The 14,189-nt window shown below is 52.6% G+C and overlaps 6 protein-coding genes and 1 non-coding gene across 7 annotated transcripts; 4 read left to right on the top strand and 3 right to left on the bottom strand.

The window, feature by feature from the left end:
• Window positions 1-237: 237 nt before the first annotated feature.
• Window positions 238-1,159, bottom strand: CC1G_02343 (hypothetical protein; the record flags this gene model as incomplete). Its single annotated transcript, XM_001830840.1, has 2 exons — window positions 238-976; window positions 1,017-1,159. The coding sequence occupies 2 exons, from the start codon at window positions 1,157-1,159 to the stop codon at window positions 238-240; spliced, it is 882 nt and encodes a 293-aa protein (XP_001830892.1).
• A 377-nt stretch (window positions 1,160-1,536) lies between these two features.
• On the bottom strand, window positions 1,537-1,608 carry CC1G_20069. Its single transcript has one exon. It is a non-coding gene; the product is annotated as a tRNA-Asp (tRNA).
• Window positions 1,609-1,934: 326 nt separating this feature from the next.
• Window positions 1,935-3,671, top strand: CC1G_02342 (hypothetical protein; the record flags this gene model as incomplete). Its single annotated transcript, XM_001830839.1, has 1 exon — window positions 1,935-3,671. The coding sequence occupies one exon, from the start codon at window positions 1,935-1,937 to the stop codon at window positions 3,669-3,671; it is 1,737 nt and encodes a 578-aa protein (XP_001830891.1).
• A 296-nt stretch (window positions 3,672-3,967) lies between these two features.
• CC1G_14278 (hypothetical protein) lies at window positions 3,968-4,192 on the top strand (the record flags this gene model as incomplete). Its single annotated transcript, XM_002911702.1, has 1 exon — window positions 3,968-4,192. One exon carries the CDS (start codon window positions 3,968-3,970, stop codon window positions 4,190-4,192), a length of 225 nt encoding a protein of 74 aa, XP_002911748.1.
• A 284-nt stretch (window positions 4,193-4,476) lies between these two features.
• CC1G_02341 (small heat shock protein) lies at window positions 4,477-5,360 on the top strand. The gene is made up of 3 exons (XM_001830838.2): window positions 4,477-4,717; window positions 4,783-5,002; window positions 5,088-5,360. Exons 1-3 carry the CDS (start codon window positions 4,557-4,559, stop codon window positions 5,184-5,186), a joined length of 480 nt encoding a protein of 159 aa, XP_001830890.1. The 5' UTR covers window positions 4,477-4,556; the 3' UTR covers window positions 5,187-5,360.
• Window positions 5,361-6,400: 1,040 nt separating this feature from the next.
• Window positions 6,401-12,212, top strand: CC1G_02340 (adenylate cyclase; the record flags this gene model as incomplete). Its single annotated transcript, XM_001830837.2, has 5 exons — window positions 6,401-6,526; window positions 6,633-7,851; window positions 7,899-8,056; window positions 8,106-9,697; window positions 9,749-12,212. The coding sequence occupies 5 exons, from the start codon at window positions 6,401-6,403 to the stop codon at window positions 12,210-12,212; spliced, it is 5,559 nt and encodes a 1,852-aa protein (XP_001830889.2).
• A 495-nt stretch (window positions 12,213-12,707) lies between these two features.
• On the bottom strand, window positions 12,708-14,076 carry CC1G_02339 (hypothetical protein; the record flags this gene model as incomplete). The annotated part of the gene is made up of 4 exons (XM_001830836.1): window positions 12,708-13,198; window positions 13,248-13,424; window positions 13,478-13,858; window positions 13,917-14,076. The coding sequence occupies 4 exons, from the start codon at window positions 14,074-14,076 to the stop codon at window positions 12,708-12,710; spliced, it is 1,209 nt and encodes a 402-aa protein (XP_001830888.1).
• Window positions 14,077-14,189: the final 113 nt, after the last annotated feature.

The following is a 14,189-nucleotide window of genomic DNA, read 5'->3' as shown; positions in this document are numbered from 1 at the left end:
TCTGCGCATTATCATCCACGTGTGTATTTGAGTCATTCCTTCGCGGGTCATTGCATCCGAGTCAGCCCTTCAATCGACATCGAGACATCTACGACGACTCGTCGACGAGGGGAGTGGCGCCGTGGTACTTCGGTACACTATCACAGTCGCGACCCGGGTCGTTTCATTGCGCTCCATAAGTGTATTGAGATACCCGATAACTCACACTCGGTACAAAACATGGCCCGTGACTGTAGGCTACTTTTCGTCCCAGTGTACCAAGTCTCCGAGGTGAGGATCGTCCCATAGCGGCCTCTCGGATACTTGGACGGTTAGGTGCAGGCCTTCCTTCACCTCTCGCCGAAGGGAATGTCGCACAGCCTCGAGCATCGGCTCGTGTGTTCGTGGAAGGAACAGCGATACACGCTCTATCTGTGCAATTTCCTCTACCGGTCTCCATCGGTCTTTGACCATCTCGGAAAACCCATCCGCAGTGAGGCTGAGGAACCTCGAAGACTCGGGGCGGGACGTCGTCGTCCCAGCCAAAGTATCATCCTCGAGGTCCTTGTACCGTGCATCGACGCAATCGAGTGTCAGTTCTTTGAGTTTTGGGAGGAGCGCATGGCCGTTCCAGTCGATTTGGAAGTGCTCGAAAACGGCGTTGTAGTCGGTCGAGACTCCCATCGTCAGGGAGAGTAAATTCGGAGTCGCGAGGAAGAGTTGGACGATCTCGGATACCTCCATCTCCCATGTGAGGTGGTACAACGAGAGAGTGGTGAGGTTGAAGATCTGGGCGCGGATCCTAGACCAGTCGAATGCTTTGGGTGTCTGTGGTTGGTTGTACGCGCCGAGACGGAGGCTAGTAAGAGAGGGGAAGTTGTATGCCTCGAAAACGAAAGGTTCGCTGGTGAAGTGTTTGTGGATCAGAGTTAGGTCGATCAGAATGGGGTGGGGGAGGAGGGGGAGAAGATGGGTCCCCGTATCGTCGGTTTCGCCGCTATCGACGATGAAGAACGTTCCGCGTACGAGGGAGGTACATGATTTGAATATCTGGGACCAAGTTTCGTATGTGATCCAGGGTACGATGGAGAGTGCGTGAGTTGCTTCCACGGGAGAGGCAGTCCTTGACGGTCGGCGTCGGTGTCGAAATCGAAGAGTGCAGGTGCCCAAAGGTCCGCATGTTCTATCGCTACTCGGCGGAGTTGGGGGAGGTTGGAGAGGACGCACTGGTTGGAAGGGAAGAGAATCGTGAACGTCGAATCTGCGCTCGCTGAAGCTGACTCGCGGAGGACGAGCGACTTAGACGTTTCGTAGTCAATGCATGCTGAACTTGCACCGCCCAAACAAGCGCCCAAACGGCACCAATTCACTGCAGCACCACAGATCTGAACGGCCCCTTTTGTTCTTGACGGAGTGCATTCGGTGATGATCGATGATGACCTTACTTTACAAGCTTAAATGAATTTAAAAATAATTGGGGGAGGGTATTGGAAGCATCGATTAACAGTGAAGTTCAAGAAAATAAAGCTAGTAGTGAGGAAGGCAAAAAATAAAAAACTCTCCGTCTGGGAGTCGAACCCAGCTTTCGCGCGTGACAGGCGCGTGTACTAACCGATATACTAACGGAGAACTTGAAAGGCGTTCAGATTTGCGGTATACGTCATTGAGCTGTGAATGAAGCGGAGCTTCCAACGTCGTCTTGATGGAAAACAGCTGAGGCCGGAATCTGGATTCAGGCTTCATCATATTGCAGGTTTTCTGGCTCTCGTCTGCAGGTTGTTGTCGCAACTGGACTCTGTATTTGTGCCTGCTGGTTGAGATATACCTATTGGCAGACGCTCCAGCTTCTGGAGACACGCTTATGGACAGACGCTCCGCTCAAAGTCGAGAAGAACTCCGACTCTGGGTGCAGTCTACTTCTGGCGTTGACGCTCTCTTGATCCACGACCACGACTATGCAGCAGCTGGAACCCAACCTCGAGTCATTTCTGGACCACAACCACCCACCTGGCGATGACGACGTCCGCTCTCTGCTGAAAGAACTCTCGTCTGTGGAAGATGAACTCAGATCCGTCGAATTGCGACTGGAAGAGCTTCGGGCACGACAAGCCCATCTTCGAAGCGCGATATCGCCTCTACGGAGGTTTCCGTCCGAGTTATTGGCAGAGCTTTTCAGAGCTTGTTTGCCTCCCATTCTGGATGAAGGCGGTCGTGAACGGTTCCTCGTTCTAAGATCCGTCTGTCGGGCGTGGAGGGAAGCTGCGTTCTCTACACCTGAGCTATGGGCGGGGATCAAACTACGCGTATATATTCCCAACGCAAGGTATTGGGGGAAGGGCGATACTAGTATAGTACCCTGGAGGGAGTTACGCTCGTGGTTTGGCCGAGCTGGATCCACACCTCTCTGGCTCCTAGTTCATTTCGAGATAGACGAGAAAATCTTGACTGGAGGTGGAGGACGGCGCCATAGTAATCCCGACGTGCTGGAGGATGTGGGACGAATCTTTCAACTCCTAGAGGAGGATCGGGGTTGGAAGGGGATTTCCATCACGTATGGCCGAATATGCCCTGCACCCTTCCGAAACCTCTTCCTGGACATGATGGAGACGATTTCACTTGCGCCAGTGGGTACTACTACTAGCCTCTCGCCCTGGAGGAACCTCAGATCTCTCCACATCCCTCTGACTCACCGTGGTCCACAACGACCTGAAGTCATATTGTGGGCTAACAACCTCGAATCGCTTTCTCCCCATCTATCCGACCTCACGTTGACGATGACCAGCAGATTGGTAGGCGGGGTCGTTATTTCCCATGCGTCAATCACGTCTTTGACGCTCAACCTCTTCCACATCTATACACAGCAGGCTCTTCATATCGTAGGAGGTGACCTCCCCAATCTCAAGAAGCTGAAGATTGACGAGACAGATCCGGCCATGACACGCTACTGGCAGACGGAGGCTGACCTCGAGCGAGAACGGTTCGTTCACGATGGGGTGGAGGAACTTGTTATCTCGTCCACGATGCACCCGTTGGAACCCTTGGGCTTTCTTACACTCCCTTCCCTCCGATCTTTGGCGTGTCACAGGAAAGGCCGCGAGCGCAGCAGCAGGGGCAACAGCGTCCCGCCCGACCCAGTCACCCCCATCGTGTCATTCCTGGCGCGATCGGGGGACTCGCTTCGGACACTGGATCTTGCTTATGCAGGGTTACGACTTGAGCCTCAGGACGAGGTGCAGATGTGGCTTGCGATCTCGCGGTGCAGGTCACTTCGATACCTGTCTGTCGAGTGCGACAAATTCCACGTCCTTCTCCCCTCGCCTGATCCACATTCTGCTCTCTCGATCCCTTTCCCAGCTATACGCCGGATCGCTCTCTACGAACATTCTGCCACGATTGATCTCAGGGCTATCGCACGATATTTTGCTTATCGCCAGAGTCGCATTGACTCTTCCCCCAGTGCAGCTGTCAATGGCTCAAACGAGAGCGTGGCTGGAGGCGAACCGGCCGAGTTGCAAATGGGGTGCAGGAGGGCAGAAATTGTGATCACCTTTATTGGACTTTCCTGTCGCGAGGGTAAGCCGAGCAGGGCCCAGGAGTTGCAGTGGGACTTGGAGAGTGATGTAGAGTACGCGAATGCTCTTCGAGAATTGACTGACCTCGGTGTTCGGATAGTTGTAGAAGACGATGGTTGAAACGAGTATGCTAGGCTCACATTTCTGGATAGCTAGTAGCTAAACACGAACGACATGTACCGTTCCCAGACCAATGATATCTCGCAGGGGCGCTTCCATGCCATACATAAATAAAAGTGGAGCGTTGGGACACCCTCTGATTTCTGAGATACCACGTCAGGAATACTCAAAGTTTCAGCTGTGCAGGCTACCTAAAAGAGCTGTGAAATCATCCTTTAGGAGTTCTCCGAGTCCTATCCACCGTTTGGTGTTTGCTCAGTGACTGCGCACCATTTCGCCCAAAAAGGGGCAGCAAGATGATCAATATCCCGACGTCTCTCCGAAGGGTCGGAAAGAAGGAAGAAGCCACTGGTGCGCCTCCCGATGCAATCCCAGGCGCATTTCGGCTCGCCCCGCCCTCCCTCCAGCACCAGGCCGGACGGACGGTTACCATTTCGGGTAACCAACGCTCCCGATTGGGCATGCGCAAGGCCAGCGGCACCAATTGTTCGAGAAGGTTCGACACCACAGGTCCAATGTAACTTCCTGAAACAAAATGGGAAGGAAAGTGGACTTCAGAAACAATCTAGAGAAGTCTGGAGTATCGGAGAGATAGATTAGTAGTAGTTGACCCCACAAGAACGACGCGCCTTTGTTCCAGAAAATTCGAAACGTGAGTCATCGCCGTTCAGCATTCGTTGGACAATGTTCTTTGAACTGTCTCGAACGTTCTCAAAGGTGGAGCACCTCAGCGGCCAAAACATATATAAGAGACGCAGTCGAAGGCAGATGCAAAGCAAGTTTCAAGTCGAGCACGTCCTATCTAGTTACCTCTGCCTTTCACAACTCGCCTAGTAGTTCTCTTCTCGCAAAGTCGCCCAATTCAATCAACCTATCGCAAACACGATGTCAAACGTTTTCTTCTACGAGCCTTTCTACGACTTTGACCGCTTCTTTGACGAAGCCTTCAACTTCCGCAACTTCCGTTCGGGCGAGACGGGGACTCAACTCCAGCGCCGCCAGTCTGCGACGAACGGGGATGGAGCCATCCGCTATTTCAAGCCAAGGTAAGCAATGTCGCATTCATATGTGCTTCTTCGGACGGAGATCTGACACAGTAACCGTTGTTTAGGATGGACTTACATGAAGACAAAGAGAAGAACCTCGTAACTGCGACCTTCGAGCTACCCGGTCTCAAGAAGGAGGATATCTCGATCGACGTCCAGAATGGCCGCTTGACCGTGTCCGCCGAGAGCAAGTCGTCCTCCGAGCACAACGAGAACGGGTACGCAGTCCGTGAGCGAAGATTTGGCAAGTTCTCGAGGACTTTGCAGTTGCCTGAAGGTCTGAAGGTGAGTACATACAAGTGCCAGTTCAAGCTCGCTTTCTCCGGTCCTTTTCGAACAGATTACTGACACGGTTTGCTCGCAATTCTAGGATGACACCATCAAGGCATCGATGCAAGATGGAGTATTGACTGTTACTTTCCCTAAAACGAGCCCTGAGCTCGCGCCCAAGAAGATCGCCATCAACTAAGCGATCGATGACTCTGGTTGTTGGTGTTGAATGACTTTGACGAAACATTACGACCTCATTGCTAGCATTCTCATGGACTTTCACTCATTTGTAACACCAGCAACTCTACTGCACTGCATTTTGCTACTTAATGTTGGTAGTAGGAGAGTAATTGATAGTATCGTTTGTTCCTTCTATGGCTGCATTCGTTTGGCTGAGGCCCGTCACCGAGTACTAATCTACCACGAGCATACTTTTGATGAAATCCTTTATTCCCGATCTACAAAGCACTTGTAAAGCACCAGTTGAAAGCGAATAGTAGGTAGAGGACCGGCTTGTCCTGATTCGCGCCCGACGTTGCGAACCATCCGGCTTTCCTAATATAATAGTCACACAGCGCAGGATTATCGACATGGAGATGGGCTGGTCTTTCGAACAGAACCAGTCACTGAGATCTTGATCACGGGTTGCAAGGTTCCTAAAAAGTCTGTTAAAGCATCCTTCGCAGTGGGTGTACCCAGGGAAATGGGGGCGGCTGTGCGTCGAAGTTCTGATGAGAGAGATGAGCGTCTGTGGGGGCAGTTGGGGCGAGGCTCGCGGGTAGAGCTGTTCTTCATAGTTCCAGCTGAGATTGAGGCTCCCGGAGAATCTGTTTAGGCGCCCGCTAGATGTGCTGAGGTGACCAGAGTACCGCAAGGCACGGACCGCTCTGGCAAGTGTTCAGCTTTCTTTTCCCAGTATAAGGTCCAAGTATCGCTGTCACTTCCGATTAGGCTGTTGATCTGAGATATACTCGACACCATCTCTCCCACCTTTGTACTACGAGCTACAGTAGCTAAGCAGACGTCCGATGGTATGACAGACGATGTTCCAGTGACCTTACAGCGCACCCACAAACCGACAAACACACGGAATTGGGACGGTAAGGTCTTGGGGAAATCTGGAATCAGATTATCGTTCACGCGTTGAAAGATACCTCCGTACTCTTTATGGGCAGCTAACTACAGCCGCCCGGGTCAAAGGAGGGAAGGAAGACAAGGAGATGGCAGAGTGACAAGGGCGTGGGAACCGGCAATCAATGTGGACACCGGCGGTCTGGAAACTGTAAATGGAATTCGCCCTTTCTTGACTTCACCACCCACCATCGTCGTTGTCGCTGTCGCCGCCGTCGTCCACCACAACGTCCCCACCTTGCGCTCGCTTTTCACGAAATGTCTCGTCGAAGGGGGTCGACGATGACAGAAGTGAGCCTTAGGCTCAGCGAGGATGCAGTTGACCACAACGGTGTCGCCAGAATGACGCATATAGCACCGGGGCCAGCCAACGACGACTCTACCATTGCGCCCTGGCTAGACATTCCAGTGAGTATGGCTGCCATGCAGAATTTATGAAACGATTCCATGGACAGGAAACTGGAAATTTGGGCCTCGGTCGTCTTTGATGTTCGTGACTGACCACCCGTTGTAGCCAACGCCGCCGCCAAAATCACCGCTTCGATCGTTCAACTTTCCAAAGGTTTCGGTGTCATCTATCGCAACGACGCGAAACGGAAGCTACAGTAATGGCTCAAGATATCCCCGGCACTCAGAGTCACAAAGCACACTCAGCATACCGCCCGACAACAGGAGATCGGTTGAAGGCGACGGCGATTCCTCGCGACACAACTTTTATAGCGGCTCGTCATCCCACTCTAATGAGATCCGCAAGTCAAAGTCATCGATTGGGCTGAATGTCCTTTCCAAACTGCGGGGCAGGCCGAGCAAGGCCAATCTCGCCCTATCTGACTCGAAGTCTACCGACGCTTCACAACATCCATCGCTACAGCCGCCAGAACCACCTCTGCCCTCCTCGTCTTTCATGAATCTTGCCTCAGCAAACAGTTCGTTTCTCTCACTGGGGAAATCCGCGAAAGGCAAGGAGAAGAGGAAACAGTCGCGGCACCCACCCACACCGCCAGAGAAGGACGAACTGGAACACCAGCATCTCATGGACCTCGATATCCGCGACATGTCCGGAATCATTGACCCAAGGGCACACTCTGCTCAAAGACATGAGCCGAGTTCACCCTCACTGAGCAGCGGTCGCTCGGATTACGGGGTGTTCTTGCGACATCAGCCAGCAGGATCCGACTATAGACAGCTTCAGCCCTCCGACTTCAGTAACCCTTTTGTAAAGTCATCCTCGCACTCTGGACGTCGAGCAAACGATAGAAGGATATCGCCAACGACCGTCATCTCGCCGAACGGGACTCTGTACCGACACCATGCGACCAATTCAATAATTTCGACAGGGGCGGAAGGTAGTCCGACATGGGTTCCTCCAGAAAGTTGGGCAGTGGAGAATTATGATGAAGACGCTATGGAAGCCGCCGCCTATTCCAGTTCTGACGAGAGCGTACACGGTAGCCACAGTGTCGACAGACCCACGCCACTTACGGAACGGCCGACCCTTCCGCCCCCAGTCGCAGACCCATCGACGCCCAAAGCGATGAGACGGAAGCGGCCAAGATCATCTCATTCCGACAAACTGATTTACAGGATGAAGATCTTCCACTCAAACGGCAGTTGGCGTCACGTCGCCATTTCACTCGATTGTACCGTGGCGCAACTCAACAAAGAACTGTTTGCGAAGGCAAAGTGGGACAGCGACAGAAAGGACCGGTTGTATCTGTCAGAAGGAGGGCGAGGTGAGCCTCCTTGTCCTTGGACCGAATATCTGTTGACACCATCCTAGAACGGTTACTTGGCCCAACTGAACGTCCCGCAAAAATCGTGAAGCGAAGACTAACCCTTGCCGGCTACCTCCCAATCGATGGTTTGGATACATTGGGACTCGAAGACCTACCCTTCTTGTTCAGATTTTCTTATAAAAGCCAGCTCTTAGGTCCTCCGGTAAGTACGACCCCACCGGTGACGCTTCGACCTGCTGAGATTTTAACAGGAGGAAGACCTTAACTTCGAATCCTTTGATTTCATTGACCTCACTGGTCGAAGTTTGCGAACCATTCCTGTATTGCTGCACCAAAACGCCGATTCTATTGTCTCCCTCAAGTTGTCACGCAATCCCATGCTCGAAATCCCGCTCGACTTCATTCAATCGTGCTCTCTTCTTCGCGACCTGCGGCTTTCTAATATGGCAATGAAGAAGGTTCCTCAGAGTGTCCAATATTCTTCCACCCTTCATCGACTCGATTTATCCTCAAACCGCATTGCGGACCTTACCGACGCATACCTCGATCACATACCCAACCTCCTGGAACTCAATGTCATGAACAACAAGCTCGAAAAGCTCCCATGGCATTTTGGGCGCCTGCGATGCTTGGTGACTCTCAATATCTCCAACAATAGGTTCACGGAGTTTCCCAAGGAGGTGTTTCAAATGAAGAACCTTCGCACCTTGGACGTCTCATTCAACACGATCAAGGTCATCCCTGAAGAGCTCGGGCAACTGGCGGAGCTTGAACACTTCCTTCTTGTTGGAAATCAGATTTCCAAATTCCCCGACCAAGCCAGAGAGCTCCACAATCTCTCGATGTTGGATTGCAGGCGGAACTCGGTTTCTGACCTGACTATTGTCTTGATGTTGCCCAAAATCCAACAGGTTTACGCCGACCACAATGCCATATCCTCCCTCGACCTTTCCATCGGGCCCAACATGAAAGGTTTGGATGTTTCGCACAACGACATCACCCAGCTCTCCCTCATTCCCGGACCGGTCGGCCGTTCTCCATATTCGCTCACTTCCCTCGACCTCTCATATACCAAGCTGTCATCCCTAGACGACCTCGCACTCGGCACCCTTACCTCCCTCAAAACCTTGAAGCTCGACCACAATACTATTCGTTCCATTCCCGACACCCTCGGGGAACTGAGCTGGCTCGAAACCCTCACTGTTTCCGATAATCGGTTGGACAGTCTCCCAGATTCGATTGGGCGTCTTCAAAAGCTGGAGACCCTCGACGCTCATAACAACAGCTTAAGCGAGCTTCCCCAATCGTTATGGAACTGCGCGAGCTTGACAAGGATCAACGTTACTTCGAATTTCCTCGGTTCATGGCACGATCCACCGGTTTCGAGCGACGTCGGTATCGACGATGCTTCCAGCCTGTATTTGGCGAGAAAGGGTTCAACCGCTTCCACCACCTCGACCAGTGGACTTCCACCACTCGTTCATTCGTTGGAGAGGCTGTACCTTGGAGAAAACCGATTGACAGAAGAATCGATACACCCGCTAATGATTTTCAAGGAACTTCGCGTCCTCAACCTTTCCTTCAACGAACTCCAGGAGCTACCCCCAATATTCTTCCGTAACATGACGCAACTAGAAGAGCTGTATCTCAGCGGGAACAAACTGACAAGCATACCGACTGAAGACCTGCACAGAATGACTCGCCTTTCGACACTGTTCCTGAACGGAAATCGTTTGCAGACTCTCCCTCAGGAGCTCGGGAAGCTCAAAGACCTCAGTATCTTGGACGTCGGCAGCAACATGTTGAAATACAATATCAACAACTGGGAGTTCGATTGGAACTGGTGGGTTATGACCGGGTAATGCTTGGACGTAGCGTGCTAACTGTCTTGCAGGAACTTCAACAAGAAGCTCAAGTATCTCAACCTGTCGGGGAACAACCGCCTCCAAATCAAATCCGAGTCGAGCCGAAATTCAGCCAGCCACAACCGCACCAGCCGACTGGATTTTGCTTCTCTCGGACGTCAGACGCTTGCGGGATTCAAAGAACTCGCCTCGCTTCGTGTTCTGGGTTTGATGGATGTCACTATTGCGACCACTGGCACGGACGCCTCGGTTGACATTCCAGATGAAACGGATATACGTCGCGTGCGAACATCACCGTCGACGGTGAATGGTATGGCGTACGGCATAGCAGACTCGCTCGGGCGGAACGATGTCCTTAATATGCTCGATCTCGTCCGCGAGTTCCCAGCGAGTCCAGGTGAACCCAAACCCAACAAGGCCATATTTGCCATGTTCGGACGCTGTCAACCCCCCAAAGGGCTTCTCCCCGGCACCAGCCCCAACAAACTCTCCAAGTTTCTTCACGACCATTTCACCGAGGTTTTCATTCGCCAGATGAATGAATTGCCCGAGAAGAAAGGCGGGGTTTCAGACGCTCTCCGGCGGACGTTCCTCGAGCTGAATCAGAAGCTTTGGGAACACATCCACCAATTGAAACGCAAGAACTCTCAAGCGACTCCCATGCCAGCCCCGAACGGAACACTGGTGAATTCCGGCTTCGACCCCGGACTCTTGAATATCGGAGCCACATCTGTTGTCCTTTATGTGGTCGACAAGAGGATCTACGTGGCCAACGTCGGTGATGCGGTCGCTGTCCTCTCGAGGGCAGGTGTCGCTCATCGACTGTCCCACCGACACCACCCATACGATCGTGAAGAAACCGCACATATTCGATCAGCAGAAGGCTGGGTCTCTCCCAATGGTCTGATCAATGACCAGGTGGAAGTATCCCGCTCTTTCGGACATTTCAACCTCGTCCCTGTGGTTAGGGCCGCCCCAGACATATTCTCGCAGCCGCTCGGTGATCGTGACGAGTTCATTATCATCGCCAATCGCGGCCTGTGGGAGTTTGTGCCGCACCAAACTGCAGTTGACATCGCGAGGACTGTGGCCCACATTGACCCTATGATCGCTGCCCAAAAGCTGCGCGATTTCGCCATCAGTTACGGTGCAGACGGCAGTACCATGATCATGGTCATCATGGTCAGCGATCTGTTCAAGGACCCCCGTTCACGGCAACCCACTCTCGACAACATCGTCCTCCCGGCGAAAGTTCCTAAGCGCAAGAAGGAAGAACGCATCCCAGGAAATCGTCACCTCCCACCCGAAGTCGACGCTCCTACCGGCCATATCGCGATCGCCTTTACCGACATTCGGAATTCGACGCACTTGTGGGAGGTCAATCCCGGCATGCCCACTGCCATGCACCTACACAATCACCTCCTTCGGTATCACCTACGTCGATGCGGCGGTTACGAGGTCAAAACGGAAGGAGACAGTTTCATGGTTTCCTTCCCGACGGCGTTGGCAGCGGTGTGGTGGTGCGTTACCGTCCAGAAAGAGTTGCTGAACGTGTCATGGCCGTTGGAAATTCTGGAATGCGAGGATGGAAAGGAGATCAGGGATGAAGCGGGGAACATCATCGCGAGGGGTTTGTCTGTCAGGATGGGTATCCATTGCGGTGTGCCTGTCTGCGAGACGGATTGGATCACCAACCGGATGGACTACTTTGGATCGATGGTCAACCGATCGGCTCGAGTCAACAGCCACGCACAAGGAGGGCAGATCATGGTTAGCGCCGACGTCCTGCGCGAGATCAACGCGCGTATCTATGACAAGGTCGAGGAGCAGACGGAGTACAGCAGAAACCAGCCTCAAGACGCCATCGACGGTATTCGAGAGATCGGGATTTCGCTCATTCCGGTTGGCGAGGTCAAGCTCAAAGGATTCGAGTTTACGGAAATGTTGACTGCCGTCTATCCCAAGGGCTTGGAGCATCGCCATGGTATGAAGGATGCCAATGTGTCTGGCGCGGCATCGCGAATCCAGTTCAGCGTACCGCAGACCAAAGAACTTGGTATCCTTTGCTTGCGTTTGGAGGCGCTCTCTGGAGGCTACCTCTTCAAAACTCCACCACCTGCTCGCAAGGGCAGCATTGCATCGCAGACCGCAAGCTTGCTCCCTGGCGCTGGACCCCACCCTGGCTCTAGCAGCAACACCACTGAAGAAGCGACCTCGAACGAGGCTGAGGCTGAGCCACAAGGTCCGCCTGTGATCGTTGCTGACCCTGAAACGCTGCTTCCACCCATCAACGACCAAATCTCTGACGCTGACCTGATGCGGATTATCGACTGGTTTGCTATGCGGATCGAGAATGCGGTCAATATGCTTGCGCATCGATATTGCCCGCCGAACATGGACAGGGTCAACTTCATTAATGCCTTGATCGAGGGGGAGCAGCTGGATGCACGGACGTTGGAGTATATCTCGGGTATCCTGAAAAGGATTTCATAATCGTGCTTTGCTTTTTTTTTTTTTTTTTTCATTCACTTTATCCTTCCATTCCCTTTTGTTATTTTGCTTTCGTTGCTGACGGTTATCCCTTGCTTTTTCTTTCCGAGGCCACGTCCATTTCAAAGAAGCCATTATCTCTACTACAAGATCACATTTCTATAGAATCTTGGTTTTGTTTTATCTCCTCGCTTACCGTTTCTTTGCCACTCTTTTCTTCGCTTGTATTTTCGTCACTATTTGTGCGCTCGGTTATCTATTATATCTGTAGTTGTAGGGCTATACCATCTAGGCTGTATTTATAGTTGTAGTATTACTTACCCGTCTCCTGCGTGTCTGACTGCGAAACCTGTTCTCGAATGTAGAGACTGTCGTTTTTACTTTGCTAACTACCCACTGGAATATGATTCAGATGTGCGGAAGGAAGATGCTAGTGATACAGGTGTCGCTACGATGTTACAGCGGGTGGGAGGGTTTCGCTAAATGCAACAAAGGTGTTCATACGTCGAATAGGAAATCATCTACAGACTCGGGTTGGCTCGTGAAGATCATCTCATCTTGCTTCGCTGCAGGGCGGGAGGGTTCCTTCTTCGCGGTCAGCGTATTCGATCTCGATAGGCCAGGACGAGATGCGGGCCGTTGGGCTGCCCCTATTTTAGGCGCTCCAGTCGTCCCCTTAGCATTGGATGTTGAGAAACTACGAGCAGGTTGCTGGGCTTGAGGTGGTTTGCCGTAGCTTGCAGCTCTTGGCCGAGCTGACGCTGATGCTGGCCTGGCGATTGTGGCACCCGCGTTCGTTGGCTTGGGTTTCACTGCCATCGCTGTTGCTGGTCGTGCTATGGGCGCCCTTGGTTTAGGGTTGGCGGTGGTACCAGTAGAGGCGGTGGGGGTGGGTCGCCGGACCTGTGAGCTCGCGCTTCGCTTTGTTGGTTCAGCGGCCTTGGGGGCGGTGGCCTTTGGCTGAAGTTGGCGGAATGGATCGTCGTCGTCTGAGATATCGTCAGGAAGGGGGACTGTGAGAATGTGAAGAGAACGCACCGAGTTCTTTCAGAGCCATGAGACTCCATGACTCGGATATGGGCTGGGTGGAGTCGATGTCTGGTAGCTGGACCTCTCTGTCGTCGAATGGAATGGAGAAGACAACCTTTCGGAAGTCTTGAGCTAGAGACTTGTAGTCTGGTAGGTCAAAGTCGAAAGGCGGTTGGTATGGAAGGTCTGAGGACTTGGGGTTAGCGTCGACTTGCGTCCAATGAGAATAACAAACGCACCCAAGGTATTTGGAGCCATGTATTCAATCTCATCGAAATCGTCCTCCTCCAGAATGGTCTCCTGCACCTCAGCTTGTGGTGACTCCAAGCACAAGTCGTCCCCCACATCCCAATGATTCCCTTTATTCGCGGGCGTCTCAAAGTTCTTGCTCGCGCTCCTGGGCAACCTGGCATTCTTCCTCGTCGAACTCGGACGCTGTAACTCTGGAGTGGCGGTATCTTGTTGCGTAGTCGTCTCAACTAGTACGAGTTTGGGAAGTTTGACGAATCCGTCTTTGGAGGATGACCCTTGGTTGGCCTGTTGTTGGACCCGGTTTGGGAAGGGCGTTTTGTCGAGGAATGGGCGTGGTTTACCGGTTGTGGCGAACCCGTTTTTGCCTTCTGGATATTTCCAGCGTCATTAGGAATAGGCATTGGGGGAGGATTTAAGGATACTTACGAGCTATAGCAGCTGCGAAAGGCGTGCGCATCACATTCTTGCCCTTGGGTCCTACAGTTCTCGCTCCCGCATTCTCTGCCCGTTTCAGACCTCGACTGGGGGTCTTGGTCGGGTAATATGGCGCGTCAAGCGCTAATTGGTGAGCCCTTGAGCTGAGCATCGTCGTTGTAGTCGTTGTGGTCGTTTCAGGGCGCTAAAGCCATTCAGATTGTCGTGGTACGGAAGCAAACTTGTGCAATGGCGGGAACGACTTGGCGTGGGGCTTGGGCGCGT

Source organism: Coprinopsis cinerea (assembly GCF_000182895.1).
Source record: "Coprinopsis cinerea okayama7#130 chromosome 3 map unlocalized cont3.3, whole genome shotgun sequence".
In the NCBI taxonomy this organism is placed as follows: Eukaryota; Fungi; Basidiomycota; class Agaricomycetes; order Agaricales; family Psathyrellaceae; genus Coprinopsis; species Coprinopsis cinerea.
The sequence above is the reverse complement of the archived record's forward strand: the minus strand, read 5'-3'. Positions and strand labels throughout refer to the sequence as shown.

What these genes read in the sequence shown, in the direction of transcription:
- CC1G_02341 (XM_001830838.2), top strand. Translation starts at nt 4,557, where the DNA reads ATGTCAAACGTTTTCTTCTACGAGCCTTTCTACGACTTTGACCGCTTC. An exon ending in ATCCGCTATTTCAAGCCAAG is followed by an intron (nt 4,718 to 4,782) that starts GTAAGCAATGTC and finishes ACCGTTGTTTAG; the next exon opens with GATGGACTTACATGAAGACA. An exon ending in AGTTGCCTGAAGGTCTGAAG is followed by an intron (nt 5,003 to 5,087) that starts GTGAGTACATAC and finishes TCGCAATTCTAG; the next exon opens with GATGACACCATCAAGGCATC.